This window comes from Manis javanica, chromosome 14, assembly GCF_040802235.1.
Source record: "Manis javanica isolate MJ-LG chromosome 14, MJ_LKY, whole genome shotgun sequence".
NCBI classification, from domain to species: Eukaryota; Metazoa; Chordata; class Mammalia; order Pholidota; family Manidae; genus Manis; species Manis javanica.
The window spans coordinates 11,326,105-11,343,082 of NC_133169.1; the positions used below are offsets into that span (position 1 = coordinate 11,326,105).

At 47.1% G+C, this 16,978-nt stretch overlaps 1 protein-coding gene across 5 annotated transcripts in view; it reads right to left on the minus strand.

Moving 5' to 3' along the window:
- Nucleotides 1-16,978, minus strand: part of IL6R (interleukin 6 receptor) — a 47,008-nt gene that overhangs the window by 5,619 nt on the left and 24,411 nt on the right. For 3 of the 5 annotated variants that reach the window (XM_017655157.3, XM_017655167.3, XM_017655148.3), the window contains 3 exons: nucleotides 7,706-7,752; nucleotides 6,433-6,502; nucleotides 3,165-3,258 (listed from right to left, as the gene is read on the minus strand). In XM_017655157.3, the coding sequence (XP_017510646.1) occupies nucleotides 3,165-3,258; nucleotides 6,433-6,502; nucleotides 7,706-7,752 (211 nt within the window). Of the gene's footprint in view, nucleotides 1-2,152; nucleotides 2,746-3,164; nucleotides 3,259-6,432; nucleotides 6,503-7,705; nucleotides 7,753-16,978 lie in introns of those variants that run through there. The other 2 variants (XR_012125076.1, XM_073221669.1) reach the window with 2 other exon arrangements.

A 16,978-nucleotide genomic window follows, 5' to 3' on the forward strand; every position in this document is an offset into this window, starting at 1 on the left:
AAGCTGGTTAGGTGAACTTGGGTCTATCTGCCTAATTGGGAGTCTGCAGCTAATGAAAGTGAGGTTTACAAAGAATTTGTAATAATGTGAAAAATGCTTAGGTTAAAATTAATGCTAAGTTCAACAGGCAGGATTCAGAATTGTAGACACAGATTACTCACTGCTACTTAACAAACAAGCAACTAGGCAGAGGAAAAAGACTCAGGAAATTCATCTAAATTTTATAGAGCTGATCTGAGTGCTGATTACATGGGTGTGTTCACTCTGCAAAAATTCGTGGAGCTGTACACTTATAACGTGCACTTGTAGACTTTGATCACATTTGCATTTTAAAAATCAACAGTAGCTGTCTTTGCATGATGTCTTCTTTCTATTTGTTAGAATTTAACAAATTACGACTACATAGCAAATGGCCACATATCACAACTTAAGTCTCTACTGATATTATTTAATGTTATTTAACCAATATGGAAAGCAGTCTCTGTCCTCAGTTTCATTTTAAAGCAACTGGATAAACAACTAAGAAAGATGGGCTCTCCTTTTCTTGAAATATGTTGAGGAGTGGATGAGACACTCGCTGCAAAATCACTAAGCTCAGAGGGCCTTTGATATCAGCCACACCTGGTATTATCCCAACCTGGGCTGGGGTCTGAGCAGGCCTGGCGGCTAGGAGGGGGCGTGGGGCAGGTAGAAAGAACCAACATCTGAACTGTCAGACTTTAGTTGCCCCTCGACCTCCACCTTTTATCTATTTTGTATATTTGAGTTTCGTAACATTTTATTTAAAGAAAAGGATCTGCAGCTAAAAGACATTTTAAAAAACATTCATAATAACTGTCACTCTTTAAAAAAAATAAGAAGTAAAAACCCAGACCTAGCAGGAAATACCTCCAGTCCAAGGGCACCCACTTCTGTGCAAGTCCCCCTGTCCTCACCATGGAAGTGAGAGAGTCTGGGATTTTATAACACTGCATTCAATGCAAAATGGTTTAAATCATAGGTACATTCATGGAAAGTCCTCACCTAATAGTGTCATTCTAGATAAATGTGCAGGAAGTAATTCTCTGCTATGATAATCCTATTTTCCCAGGACTGATACAGCATAAAATAGAATTGCCGAGGCACAGGAGTAGGGTAGGGAGACCTGGCCCCTGGAAGTTACAACGTCCACTTAAGAAGATGGCCCATCTTTTTCAATGACATGTTTAAATTTCTTTAAATTATCAGTGGTATTGGTGGAAAAACATTTAGGAAAATACTATGCTTTGCTTGAGACACAAAATAATGTATTCAAAAGAAAAGTAACCGTATCATGGACTGGTAGGATGTACTTCAACCTGCCTCACACATTCTGCCTGTTGTAGCGTGGCCAGCCTGGCGGTCACTGCGGTTCACCATCCTGGCACTTCCAAACTCCCACAGATTCTCTATGTTTATGCCCTTTTCTCAACATGAGGGACTTTGGGAGAGGAGAGGTTTTTTTCATCACTTGATATAACTGGTCTTTTTCCAAACACATTTGGAGGAAACGGAAACTCATGGGCTAAGAAATAAATTACCAATATGTTCTCAGCATGGGGCACCTGCCCTGGCTGTGCATCCAGGGACTGGTTGTGCAGCAACGAGCCAGTGTCCAAGCACCACCAGTAGGTGAGCAAATGAGGTTAAACACGGTGCCCATTGCCCAACCTGACGCTTCTCCATTAGTGGCTAAAACCCAGGGGGTTAATAAGATGACTGCTTGTTAAGGACACCACTGGCCAGCAGTGGACTGGTAAAGCCAACTAACTCTACCTCTTAGCTGGCAGCAGCCTAGCATGGTGGGCAGGGACTCTCAGGACCCGGGTTCTAGTCCTGGCTATGCTACCAACAAGGGTCCTCAGGCAGCCTGCTCACTGCTTCTTTGGGAGATCAAAGTGGAAACAACCCTGAACTCAGTCTAAGTTGTCATCTTGCTCATCTTCCAACCCAGACCGCCTCGGGTGGCCAAGTTCTCGTTCAGGGTCTCTGTGACGCTCCAGTGAGCTGTCGTGTTGAAACCGCTCTGCCAAGCTCTTATGCCTCCTGCCAAATACCCTCAAACCACCTCTCACAATCACCAACTAGAGTCCCTAAAGAGTTACACACAAAGTAAGAGAAAGAAAGGGCAGACCCAAGTTTCTCTTCCACTTTTATTATCATCATAAACCACCATCCGAAGTCAGGGCCCAGCCCAATCTCTTTTAGGACTTCAGCATATGCAAAATGTATAAGTTCTGGCAGTAAAATTAGAAGTTTTCTTTATTGCCCCTCCATGGGGAGCCCTGTTAGCTGATTTTTCTGCAAGGTTGGCAATAATGGCAAAACCAGTGACCCCCCTGGAGCAAGAGAGAGACTACGATGAAATGGGCACTTGCAGCAGCGGCCAGAGGGGCACCAACCCAGCCTGAGGGTCTCCTAATCGTGGCCGGGAAAGAGCCCGAGGACAGAGCATTTAAAGGTATCCCCCCAGGTCTGCTTGTTTTGAGACATGGAATGATCCCAGGCACCTAGGATTTACCTGTGTACATACTTCTTGTGTGGCACTTTGATCATTTTAGTATCTAGGTCTTGGAAGACAGGGAAGGTCCTGTCTTCATACAGCAATTCCAGAGCCTAAGGTTTCTCTTCAGCATCTAACATACATTCTTCTCCTTCTGCTTTTCACTGCCATGTTTTCTTGGTTCTTCTCTTCCCTCTCAGGCCACTGTCTCAGCTCCACCTCATCTACACAAATTTCCAATGTTGGGATTCCACAGGGTAGTCACGACCTTATTCCCACCCTCTCCCACGACTCCGACCCCACCTACATGCTGGCCACAATCTAAACCGTCTGCCGAATACATCCGCGTGGGGCTTTCACAGAAACCTCAAGCCCAGGGGTCCCAAGGTAGACCCCCGTTTTTCACTCATTCTTCCTCCAGTGATTCCAGGCTTAGGGAATAGCCCACCACCTGCCCAGCGGCTGAAGCGAGGCACTTGAAGGTCACACTTGACTCCTCCCTCTCCTGCTTTCTCCTCATCCAATCTGTCCTCGAATCCTGTCACCTCTACCTCTAAAATGTATCTGGAGTCACTCGTGGCCCCCTAACCATTGCCACCAGCCTAGCACAGGCAAAGCCAGGGCCATCCCGGGCCCATCTCACCTCAGGATGATGCCAATGCAGAGCAGCGTGCCGAAGGCCAGGCTTCCGCCAACCACCAGGTAAGTGGGCAGTGCAGCCGAAGAGGAATCTTGCACTAGAGAAAAAGAAGGCGAAGATGAGGAGAAAGAAAAGGAAGAAGAGAAAAACCCCTTGGCTAGGGCCATCAAAGGCCTCAAAGGAGCCTCAGCCCTGGAGGAGGCAGCTCTGCCACTCAACGGGCCACCTTGTCACCAGCTTTCCAGTTGCCTGGCCAAACTCAGCTCTAGACCAGTCACCCCAGCAAAATCCGACAGACCCCAGGATTCTGCCCCTCAGCAAGAAAATCCGCCTCACGTGCAGAGCTTCTGAGCTCCTGCGGCCAGCCAGACTCCCGCTCGCTTTCAAAGAGGCTTTCCTGGGGGTGTTTTCAGCCTGCCCCCACAAGGCACGGAGGGGCGCAGGACACCAGAAGCTCTGGGGACCTCGTCAGTGGCAGCGCCACTGAGGACAATGATGGGAGGCTCAGGTGTTTTATATCGAGTGTTTGGATGCCGTTTTCTCCAGTGGCGTCTCATCTCTTGTCTGTCTCCCCACTTGGTACCCAAGCCCCAGCCACGTGGGCTTCAATGGTTCACCCCATCTATTCTCTCTCCTCCCACGGTGCCTTCTCTCTTCTCTCCCAGGACACTCTTTGCTGTCCAGTCCCTACTCGGTCTTTGGATTGCACGTGAGTGATGCCCTTTCCTTAGAGAAGTGACCCCGCTCTGAGCTGGGTAAGTGCCCTCCCAGTCACCTCACAGCTTCGCCTCTGCACCGAGCTCCCTGAGAAAGCAGGGGCCACACGTGTCCTTGTCACTGTTACTCTCCCAACTGCGCACACAGCGCCTAGCACAAGGCAGGCTCACCAAAATTTCATTGAATGAGTGAAGGAACAAACTAGCTTTACAAGTAGCCATGTCCTTCCATAGAAAGGTCCTTCCCATGGCTGCCCGAGAGAGAGACCTGGCTTGGGCACATTCAGTATATCCAGAGTGCGTCTAAGCATGGCCATCATTCTCTCTCCCCAGGAACAGATACTTGCAGGCTCATGGACTCAAGATTCAGCCTCTTCTCCCCGACAGGAGATCCACTGCTGATGAAGATGCCCCTGGCAGTCACCACTCTGGGTGCCCGCTGGATGTAGGCTTTGCCATGAATCCTGACTAGTAGGGTATTGGCTGCAAGGACAGGTCTCTCCAAGCCTATCCTACGTCTCTTGGCAGAGACAGCTGTTTACTGGAAGCAATATGCTTGGTTTACTCATTTACTAATATTTCAACATCTTTTGTACTTGTTCCTTCGTTCAACAAATATTTATTGAGTGTCTATCATGTGCCAGGCTTTGTTCTAAGCCTTGGGGACACAGAGAAAAAGGATGACATAAAAACTGTTCCTGGATCTTACATTCTAATCAAGGGAGACAAAGAAATAAACATGTAATGTGACGTCAAGAGTGACAAGGGCAGTGGTGAGAAGTAAAGCACAGGGAAGAGAGCAACAGGGGCAGGGTGGCTGTCAGATGGGGTGGCTGGGAAAGGCCTCCCTGAGAAGGGGACATTGAGCAGAAACCTGGATATGCAAAAGAACAGGTCAAGTAGAGGTCACAGGAAGAGGTACAGGCAAAGCAGGCAGCAGGTGCAAAGGCCCTGGGGAAGAGCATATGTGGAAGAGCAAAGAGGGCACAGTGAGCGAGATAGAGAAGAGAAGAGCTAGAAGGCCTGATGCCCCAGGGACTAGCGGCTTTGTTAGGACTTTGGTTTTTACTCTGGGGGGGGCGGGTGGTGGTATGAGCCAGGGACAACTGGGATTTGTCTTTTAAGAGTCACCCTGGCTGCTGGTTGGAAAAGAGTCCATTAGGGATTAAGACTAATAGCCAGTAGACCAGCAGGCAGCTCCCATAGTCCTGCAGGATGGAAGAGAACAGTGACTGGATCAGTGTGTTGGCAGTGGGGATGCACACATCTCAAGGTACAACTGGCAGGACCTGCTACGGGCCTGGACGCAGGGTGAGGGGTAGAAGAGGAAGCACACCTGACCCCCCAGGTCCAGGCAACACAGTAAATGTGGTGTCAGTTTCTGAGATGACAAAGATAGAAAGGAACAGATTTGGGTCAGAGGTGGGGAGACATCAAGCATTCTGTTTTAGGTATGTTAGGTCTGAGATTTCTGGTAGGTATCCAAGTGGACATGTCAACTAGGCAGTTGGAGAGATGAGTCTGAGTCTTAGTGGAAAGGTCAGTGATAGATATTAATTTGGGAGTCATCAGCCCACAGATGGCCTTTAAAGACATGGGGCTGGATGAGATTATCACTGAGAGCAGATGGAGAAGACACACCCACCACAGCCCTTGAACTGCTGCCCCAACTTCCCACCATCCCACCCACATCATTCAAGGCCCATTTCAATGGCTCCTCCTCTGTGGACTTTCTGTGATTCCCCAACTGGACATCTCAGATCTCTAAACTCCATTTTGCCGTACCTAAGCCTCCCTTTTGGCCCCTACCATACTCTGCTCTGTGTTAATAGTTACTACTTTACTCTTTTTCAGAACCTGCCCACTGGACTGGAGAGCAGGGATGGTTCAATTCCTGCCGAGTCCCCAGCTGTGCAGACTTGGCCCTGGGTAGTTAGTAGGTTCTCCCTAGGTGCACTGCACTATGGCAGGGCTTTGCCATTGGCAGGGTGCAGCCCAGGCAGCCAGCATCAGGTGCAGGCACGAATCCACTCAGGTAAGTGCAGTAAGGCCGATGACTTCCTCAGAAAACCCAAGAGCCATCTAATGAAACTGTTCAACTACTGAACCTCCATGATTTCTATTCATATAGTAAAACAAACACAGGACCTATGATCTTTCTCAGTGCAAATGTTGGTAAGTTTTCCTGGAGTTCCCAGTATAGGGAACCAGAAGCATTGAAATCCAGGACTCCTGAGAAACAGATTTCCCTCAACATAATTCCATCTCCGACTCCAGTAGTTTTGTGTGTAGGACATTTCATGCATTTGCATTCTGAGCCATACATGAAATATTTCACTGATTTGTCCCATTCTACTTATGGTCCCCTCACTACGTCATAGCTAACGATATCAAACTGGACTATATGAGGTAGTTAAAGACTATTTCTGCCATTAATCCTTTTCATTTGACAGAATGGCCTTCTGCCAACATTTTCAGATAAGAAAGGATTTTTGCAGATACAAGTCTTTTGTGCCCTTACAAACCATAGGAATACAAAAATATCCAGTACTGACCTGGGAAGCTTGTTGCATTTGCAGAATCTTTAGGGAGAGTATTTTCATCATCTTCAGTAGTAGTAGGTGCCTAAAAGAGACATCCCTCCCCATAAGTACATTTCTTCTGCAGATTCTGCCAACATTTGGGACCCAACCCAGGAGCATCTCCTCCTTAACCCACTCCCTGACCCACCCAAGGCATTCCTTTCTCTCTCATGGACCTCTCCACTTCTGACCTGTCACCCTCAAGGTCAGTACTATTATCTGTATTATTTGTATCTACACCTTGCCTATACCAGGTGGGGATTTCATCCCATCTGCCTCTCCACCAAGAGTTTAGGGGCCCAGCGCTGGCCACAGAGGAGATAGATACTCAACAGCTACACTGTCCTATGGGTCTTGTGCCAGTGTGGAGGTACCACCACAAACTGGGAAAAGCGTAGACTGGAATCCCAGATCCACTATTTACTAGCTATGTAACATTGGGTAGATTTCTTTTTTGGTATCATCAATGTACAAGTACATGGGCAGATTTCTTAATGCACGTGGGTATAAATTTTCCTCCCTTGTATGCACTGGCACCCTGAATCTTGGTTAATGTAAGGATCAGATCAGAGAACAAGTGAAAGGCTTACAGCCTAGCACGCCTTGGCAGGTTCTGCCAGTGTCGGCTGCCCTGCACCCCGCCTGGACTGGCAGTGCTCTGACTCCACACCCTGGAGCTGCTTCAGTCAGTGCCTGGATGATTCTGCATTAACTGTTTTAAAGTGTGGGACCCTGGGCTCCCTCCCCGTGCTGTCCAGCGCCAGCCGTGGCTGAGCCTCCCAGCTTAGCATTTAGGGAATTAAGAGACCACAGGAGGAGGCACAATTGGATGGGAAATTGGATTACTCAAGGATTTGTTGAGCAGCTTCAGAGGTAATCCTCTTTCCAGATAATTATGACACCAGGAGTCCACAGGGGAAGGGCTCAGATGAACTGAATCTGAGTCGCAAGCTAAGCCATTAGTGGTGTCCGGAAGCTTCAAGATGAAATAGCAGCCACTAGACGGAGCCGGTTCTGTGAGCTGGGCCGGCACTGCTCCACACTTTACCTGGCTGCGACAGCCCTGGACAAGAGAACTGCGATGACCCCATTTTACTGAGTCCTGAAAAGGACAGGCAACTTGCCACAGTCACACTTCTAGTAAGTGGCAGAGTTGAGATTTGAGCCACATTCTGTCTGGTGCCAGCCCCAAATCCTAATCACCAGGTGCTGCTGCCCTGACCTTTTCATAAGAACATGAGCTCACCTGGGTGGAGAGGGACACCATGGTCTCAGCTGGAGAAGTTCTGGATTCTGTGGGTAATAAAGAGTTATTATTAATGATTCATGGACCCTGAAGTCCTGTCTGATAGGCTTCAGCTTCAGAAGCAGAATACAGTTCATCCTGACATTACTTAAAAGGACTTTAAGTTGGAAATAACCAAATGTCCAGCCCTGAGGGACTAGCTATATAAATTATGATTAGCCTTATACTGCAATAGTCTTTAAAAATAAATTAGAAAAATGTTGGGGATATGATATATGACAAGAAAAAGTCCACATAGTTTGATCCAGTTTCTAAAGAAACACATTTAAGTCATTATTTCTATATCATATCATATTATATACCATAATATATACTCACATACAGTTAGAAAAAAATGTAATCACCAGACATAAGCCCTATCAACATTTTACTTTGCTTCTATTTACCTTTTTGCAACAAAAAAATATTTAACATAAACAACAAATTCTCATCTCCCTGGGTGGGCTGACTATGCTTTGCCCACGTGGACCGGGCACTCTCCCGCGCTTCGTCCCCCTCCATGGGAAAGTGTCTCTGCAGAAACCCCCAGGGCAGCAGGAGACCAAGTATCAAAGCCATAGCACCGCCCAAGGCCAGGCTCTGTGGCACATGGGGGCCCAAGGGACCAGGAGCTGAACCATGACACGCAGTGGGTGGAATGCTCTGGATTCTAACATGTTTTCTTTTCAGTTCATCATTTTTCCATCAACAAGTTAAAAATACCAGAGATGGTTTACACAAAGATGTTCGAGCCTCCTGGAAGCAGGAGTAGAATGAGGACAAACAAGGGGGCAGAGGAGAGGGTGACCCTGCTTCTGCTCAGGAGACACTTTCCAGCTAGAGTGTGCCATCCCCAGGTGAGAAAACCACACGCTAGCAGCACTGGAGGGGACACAAGGGTATGTTCACCCTCCCCACTGTGCAGAGAAGAAACAGAAGCCCAGAGAGGGAAAGCAACTTGTCCAAGGTCACACATCAAGTTAGCCCAAACCTAGGATAAATGGGAGGGATCCAGTCTCTTATTCCTCTGTGCTCCTCCCAGGCCTGCCTAGCAGAGAAGTTAGACTCGCAAAGCATGCACTGAGGTATGGGGGTACACAACGCTAAGACCAGGAAATTGGGGGTAGTGCTGTCTGTATTTTATTCAGTCCAGTGGTTCCTAAACCAACCATGTTCAGCACCATCTGAGGCCTTCGACGTCCCATCCTCAGAACTTTGGGATGGGGCCCAAACATCAGGGTTTCTAAAAGGCTCCCTAAACCCAGAGAGATGTTCCAGGAAGAAGGGGAGAACCCCAGAGCTTCTGCCCTCAGCTCTGACCCCCAGCGGGGCATGTGGTCCAGAAAAGGATGTTTAACCTTTGGGGGCTCAGATATCCCCGGGGGTAAACTGGGAACTTCATCTTGAATAACCCAAGAATGTTACCAGAATGAATAAAATGTATAAAATTAAGTCTAAGTAACAAAGCTTTTCTAAAACTAGATGACCATGGGGACCCCTGATTTGGACCATTCCGCCCCCCAGGATGGAAAATGGAGCAACTTTCGTATCATTGTTAATAATAATCATTTCCATTTTACAGACAAAGAAACTGGGGCTCACAGGGAAATAAGATCAATAATACTAATAGCACCCTAATAACTATGACTGGCACCGCGGCACCAACCTTTGTTAGGCCTACTGCACACCAGCTCCAAGTGGTCCCTTTGCCTGCAGTGCCATCTCATTCCACCCCTACAGCGCCACACAAGGTAGATACCATTATCTCAGTTTTCAGAGAACCTGAGGCTCAGAAAGGCTATGCGATGTTATCATCACCAGGGAGCACCTTTTTTTTTCTGTTTACACAAAAGTATGTATAAAATCCTCCAGCATTTTATATTTCTTAATGGCACACTTCAACCAGCAAGTTGAAGGGAGGAGGAAGGAACTCCCACTTGCTGGCTCCCTTTGTGCCCCCTGGGTGCCAAGAAGGGACAGTGGCAGTGATAATGGGGGTGGCAGTGAAACAACAACAGCGACAGTGGAAACACTAACACTTACTGAGCACTTACTACATGCCAGGCACCATTCTACCCATTTTACAGATGAGGAAACTGAGGCACAGGGCGCTTCAATATAGCTTGTCCAAAGTTTCATAAGAAGTGATAAAGCTTTCTGGCTCTAAGAAATAACTTCTTTTCCTTTAGTTTAAAAATCATCTCCAGGTTGAACATTTCTCAGATTTAGGGACTGTATCTTACTCATCTTTGTGAATTCAGTACTTGACACATCTTACCTGGCCTCTTGCTAAAAAACTTTGTAGTTAGTAAAATGTCAATGATGGAAAAATCACTTGGAAAAAAAGACTATTAGGAACATTACAGTGGTTGCCATGGTGTGTTTTCCCTGTATTAATATTTCCAAGATTGGGAGAGGTAATTTTATATTCATAACAAAATGAATGAATGGCCATACTCCAATAATTGAGATTAATAGACCACATGAGTTGGGGAGGGCTTTTTATATGAATTTTAAAAATTTGTATGAAAATGTCATTTCTGTCGACTTGAGAATTGGTTTGGTTTTGCTTGCTCAGGATTTGGAATGGAGAAAGCCAATGTAAAGGATCGCAGAGGCCTGCTTCCCAGTCATAATACAAGTTGGTCACAGGGACGGCAGTGCAGCATGGAGAATAGAGTCGGTGATACTGTAAAATCGAGGGGGTGAGGATTTAATAATATGGTTAACTGTTGAACCACTGTGCTGTCCATTTGAAACCAATGTAAGATTGTGTATCAAAGATACACATGCCAGATATGAGGCCTTCATGCCAGATATGTAGCTTTGGTCCCTAACCTCTTTTAGACATTATTTCCTCATTTCAAATCAAAGGGAATGGCTTCTTCCTGGACACATCACCTGCGATCACATGCTGAAGGCACCTACCACTGGACTGGGACACAGTAGTGTTTGTTTAAAAACTGACCTGACTCAAAATTAACAACAGAGAACATAAGTTCTAGGAATGCAATGGTGACTATAGTTAACAATACTGTTTGTATATTTGCAAGTTGCCAAGAGAGTAGATTTTCAAAGTTCTCATCACAAGAAAAAAAACGTGGGCCATGTATGGTGATGGACATTCACTAGGCTCAGTGTGGTGGTCATAGAGCAACATGTACAAGGATCAAATCATTATATCGCACACCTAAACCCAATACAGTGTTTTATGCCAATTACATCTCAATAAAATGGGGGAGGGGAGAGCAGAACATAAAACATGTTTTTCTAACAAAATATTTTAAATTGTGTATTATGACCAGTTAAGGGCAAGGTTCGGGGGTTAGAATACAGGGAGGGAAAATAGGAGTGGGCTGAGAATGAAAAGGGGGGAAAGAAAGAAAAAGGAGGGCACAGGATGGCAGAGAGATGAGGGAACCAAGAGAGAGGGATGAACCGCACAGCCAGGCGCCCACAGGATGGCAGGGACAGGGGGCCCCACAGGCTGAGCAGCGCCAGGCAGCGCCTTGCACTTCTGAGCACACTACTTCACACCCTACACCGCCTGTCAACCACCAACCAGAAAGATAATCACTGCTCCTCCACTCGTTGAAGGAAAAAAACCTCACTGAAGAGCTGGCCGTTTCTTGAAGAGAAATAAACCCCCTCCAGCTGGGTCCCAAGCATGTCCAGGACTGTCTGTAGAAACGTGTGCTGGCCTGAGGCCACAGGAGGGAACCATAGACAAGGCGTTGTGGACAAAACCTGGTATAGGATTGCCAGGGTCCTTCATTCGGAGCTTCTGCCCTTGTTTCATCCTTTCTTTGATGAAATAATGGAGATGGTAAATGGCAACAGCTTTTTACCTAATTACTTAATTTTTTTATCCTCACTTAGCAAAATTAAAAGTTGGTGACCTCATTTGGTCCCCAAATTTCTTTTTGAAATTTTACAGACCTGTGGAATCCCAAAGTTTGGGAACCTCTGAGCTATGCACAGAGGTCTGAGGGGCAAAGAGGCTGTGGGAGGAGGTGATGCGGAGGTGAGCATGAAGAAGAGCGGAGCTCGAGAGGTGACGTGGCAGGGGGTGGAAGGACCGGGTGCCAAGGTGCTGGGCCAGGTCCAGTCCAGCTGCAGTAAATGAAGTAAGTGAGGGAGGGGCAGGCATGAGGGAGAGGTGGGCAGGGACGGCTGGGGAAGGGCCTTAGGACCTTGAACTTCACCCAGAGAGCAACAGAGGGCCGTGGCTGTAAGCTGGGGAGTGACAGTTGCACACTTATGCTTTAGAAAGACGCCTGCAGCAATGGGGTGGAGGACGCATGTCGGCTCACACACCAGAGACAGGCAATCAGTGAGGACAGGATATTGCACGGATTATGTAGAGATGTGACAAGATCTAGAACCACAGGAGGAAGATGTCTAGCCTGGTGTCCTGGAGATGTCCTACCTAGCTCAGGTGGTGGTGCCCTTCACTAGACAAAGAATGTAGGGAGGTCCGTCCGGGAAAGGACAGTGATGTGTTTAATTAGAGTCATGCAGCGCATGAGGCACAGGCAGCAGGTCTGGGCCGAGCAGAGACATGAACCCAGAGTTCAAAAGACAGGCTTGGCCTGTAGGCACAGCTGAGTGACGAATGCTGCTATTTACCATGTGCCAGGCTCTGTGCTAACCATCTTCCATCTCATTTAATCCTCACAACAGCCCTGTGAGGCAGGTGTTTGGTTTGGGGGAGTTTTCTAAGAAAGGCATTATTATCCCCACTTGACAAATAAGCAAACTGAGGCTCAGTCAGGAACTTCCCGAAGCCCACGCCAGCAAGGGGCAGGGCTGACAGCAAACCCAGCTCTCTGAGAGAGCGCTCGGCACAGGGCTCAGAGCGGACACGGTGGAGAACAGTACAAGGGCTGACGGCAGGGGATGCCCCGCGGAGGGGTGGTCGGGACAAGGTCTCTTCAGACTGTATGCCAAGTGCTCTCCACCTGCAGACTCCACACCCCGAGTGCCGACAGGAGGAACCAAATGAATTCCCCAAAATGGGATGGCCAGAGGGTTTGAGCTCTAGGGAGCTAAGCCTGGGGGCCCCACCCGCCCGGGGGGTTCTCGGCCCTGGCCTCAGGGCACCCCGAGGCTTTGTGCAGACAAACGACTAGCACCTCCTCCATCGGTGTCCGTCCCGAGAATGGGTCCACTGCTTTCCATGGGTCACAGGTACAGCTAATTATTCTCTGAGTGTGGGTGAGCAGGGTATGAGTGGGAGGATTTGTGAGGAGCAAGAAATAACCCTCTTATTTCTAATGGCTTCCGGACACCTTGCCCGAGTGTGCTCTGCAGAGGGACTCTCGGCTCCTGGGGATCCCAGACTGGCTTGGTGCCAGTCTTGTCAGGGCTACCAGAGGGCAACCTGGGAGAACTCCCACTCTGGAGAGAGCCCAGACCAGCCACGTTGCCAGTGTGCAACCTTTTCTTCCTGCCCCACCACGAGTGGACAGTCTCAATGGGTCACTGCTGCTGGTGCCGAGGGACCTGGCCTCGCTGGCTGGAGCAGCGGGCACCCCATGACGTGTGGCTCAGGGAATATGAAGCCGCCACACGGAGCAGGGCTGGAGCCCCAGCCTGTGTGGCCAGGCCCCAGCCTCAAGGGGGCAGCACCCACCAAAGTCCCGGCTCCTCAGCCCCCTCTACCTGTCTCTCCCGCAGCCCACTCCGCGCAGGCCTGAGGTCAGCCTCCACCTGACCCGCTCGGACCTCCCGCCCTCACAACTGTGCCCCAGCCTCACCGAACGGCCCACCCCTGCTCACAGTCCACGCCTTTGCACCTGCTGCTCCCCGCCTGTAATCCCCATTCTCTGTCTGGGACACTCCCACACATCCTCCAAGACAGAACTCAAATGTCACCTCTTCCATGAAGCTTTCCCTGACCTTCCTAAGCTGCTGCAAGAACTGTCGGCATGCCCCAGGGCCTTATGGCACGTATTACAGGGGATGCCCTCTCCTCCCCCAGCCCCAGTACATTCTGTCATCGCTGGGAAAGCTTTCTCAAACGACCCTTCCCCTCCAGATTGATTCAATGTGTCCAGGATGAGCAGGGTGGTAATTCTGAGATGTCCGCAACCTCACCCTCTGCACCCCGAGAACCAGCCAACACCACGCTATAATTGCTAATCCCCCTACATTTGCAATAAGCATTATTATTTCTAAAGAATGTTTTTTCACTGGACTCATAAAAACTTCTCCAAAGAGGACAAGACAGGTTATACCATGTCTACTTTACACATGACAGAACTGAGGCTCTGAAAGGTAACAAACTTTACCAAGGTCACACAGCATGACTCCCAGGTCCAGTGTGCTTCCCATAAGCTCCATGTCCCCCAGAGGTCACCATCCCCACACCTAGGCTGACAGGCAGGGGCATCCTGTGGCTGGGCTCCAAGAGCTGGAGGTCCCTGGGGCCAGGAAGCCTGTGGATACAGCATCTAGTGCACAGCCCCGTCCCAACCAGCCGGAGAACCTCACTGCCAGAGAGACACACCCAACCGGGCACTCTAACCTCCCTGTCATTTTCCTAAGTGCTCCCCAACTTCCAACCTGAATCCCTCTTGAATCCGTTCCTCCTGTTCTGCCCTCCGTGGAGAGGGAGCAGCTGGTTTCTCTTGTGGATATGTTCACCACTGTGGTTTTGAAGATATCCGCCCCCCAGCTCCCCACAAACCACACATGTACAGGAGAAGGATGCGAACTCTTGAGCTGCTTATGTGAGAAGAAGTTAAGTGTTCTGCTGAGCTCACACAGTCACTCTAGCAAGTCCCGGAAGCACAGCGGCCCAAGGCTTAAAGTGGGAAGCTGTACCCAGTGCTGGCCAGGTGGCCCCTGTGACACAGCCTTCCACTGTTGGGAGGATATCAATAATTCAAAGAGGGACATCCACCTCACACTGGTCATAATGGCTAGTATCCAAAAGGCTAGAAATAACAACTATTGGTGAGGATGTGGAGAAAAGGGAACCCTCATGCACTGCGGGTGGGGATGTAAAATGGTGCAGCCACTATGGAAAAGTGTGAAGGTTCCTCAAAAATTAAAAATAAGAAATACCATATATCCAGTAATTCCACTTCTCAGTATTTACCTGAAGAAAACAAAATGGCTAATCTGAAAAGATATGTGTACCCTCTTATATGTACAGCATTATTTACAAGAGCCAAGATATGGAAGCAACCTAAGTGTTCATCAATAGATGAATGGATAAAGAAGATATACATAGACACACTATGGAATATTACTCAGCCATAAAAAAGGAGGAAATCCTGCCATTTGTGACAACATGGATGGACCTAGAGGGTATCATGTTAACTGAAATAAGTCAGACAGAAAGACAAACACCATATGATTTTACTTACATGTGGAGCCTAAAAAATGAAATCTCAACAAAAAACAAACAAACAAAAAAAGAGAACAAATTGGCGATTGTCAGAGGGGAAGAGAGTAAAGAGGTACAAACTTCCAATTATAAAAAAAATAAGTCACGGGAATGAAAACTATAGCATAGGAATACAGTCCATAACATTGTAGAAACTTGGTATGGTGACAGATTGTAAATACACTTCCTGTGGCATTCCGTATAAAAGTGTCAAATCACTAAGTTGCACATTTGAATCAAATATTGCATATCAACTACACTTCAACTTTTTTAAATTAGAAAATAAAAAATAATTTAAAAATAAAATAAAATGCACTTATAGGGAATGAAGCAAAGATGGCCATGCCCTTGTGTTTTTGGTAACTAGCCAGGCATCAATACACTAATAAAATCTCCTAAAAATCTGTTTAAAGAAAAGAAGAAGAAAGAGAAAGAAAAAGGGACATCCACAAATGAGACCAGGTTCAAGGCAAGGTGACCAGACAGGTTAGGACCCACAAGCTGTCCCATATAGAAGTCTGGGAAGACTGCAAACAAATGTGATTCCTCTGGGAATCCCAGAAGAATTTAGAAGAGCAGACGAGTGGACTTGATACGGATTTCCCCAGAGAATATAGCAAGACCCAGTGAGGCCAGAGTTCAGTTCACCTGAGAAAGAATAGGTATTTCTTTCTTGAATATCTCCAAAAAAAGATATTCAAATGGCCAGTATGCACATAAAGTGATACTGAACATCACTAATCATTAATGGAAGTGCAAATCAAAACCACAATACCACTCCACACCCATTCGGAGAGCTATCATAGAAAAAAAATCATAACAGAAAATAGTAAGTATCGGCAAAGATGTGAAGAAGTTGAAACCCTGTGCATTGCTGATAAGAATGTAAAATGGTGCAGCCCCTGTGGAAAACAATATGACAGTTCCTCAAAAAATTAAAAATAGAGCTACCATATGATACAGCAATTCTACTTCTGGGGATAGCCTCAAAAGAATTGAAAGCAGAGACCAGATATTTGTACACCCATGTTTTCAGCAGCCTTTTTCACAATAATCAGAAGTTGGAAGCAACCCAAGTAGCCATCCACAGATGAATGGATAAACAAAATGTGGTCTATACCTACAACGGGATACTATTCAGCCTAAAAAAGGAAGGTGATTCTGACATATGTTACAACATGGATGAATCCGGAGGACATTATGCTCAGTGAAATAAGCCAGTCACAAAGAGAAATAGTGTATGATTCCACTGACAGGAGGTCCCTCATGCAGTCAAGCTCACAGAGACAGAAAGTAGAATTGTGGTGGCCAGGGGTTGGGGAGTTGAATGTGTAATGGGTATGGAGTTTCAGTTTTGCAAGATGAAGAGTTCTGGATGCATGATGGCAATAGTTGCACAATATGAATGTGCCCAATGCCACTAAACCGCATACTTAACAATAGTTCAAATGGGGAATCTTAAGTTGTATATATTTTACAATTTAAAAAATTTTTAAAGAAAGAAATAACTTTCTACTAGAACAGGATTTCTTAAAGCTGTTTGTGACCATCTAAGTTAAACGGTTGGAATAAAAAGCAAACAGGTGTTGGCCGACATCCGGAACATTTCCCCTACACTGCACGATGTTGTAAATAATTTTTCTCCCCTTGCAAAGGCTTCCTGGGCCATATTAATGTTCTGCATTCAGATACCGAGCATGTTTTGACTCAAAGTGTATCCAAATCCAAGACAACTGTGGACAGGTCAACACAATGTAGCCTAAAGGATGTTCTGGTTTATTTAAATGGTTTTCCTAAGTAAGACAGAATAGTTGGCCTCCCTTCTTGTCCAGAACTTA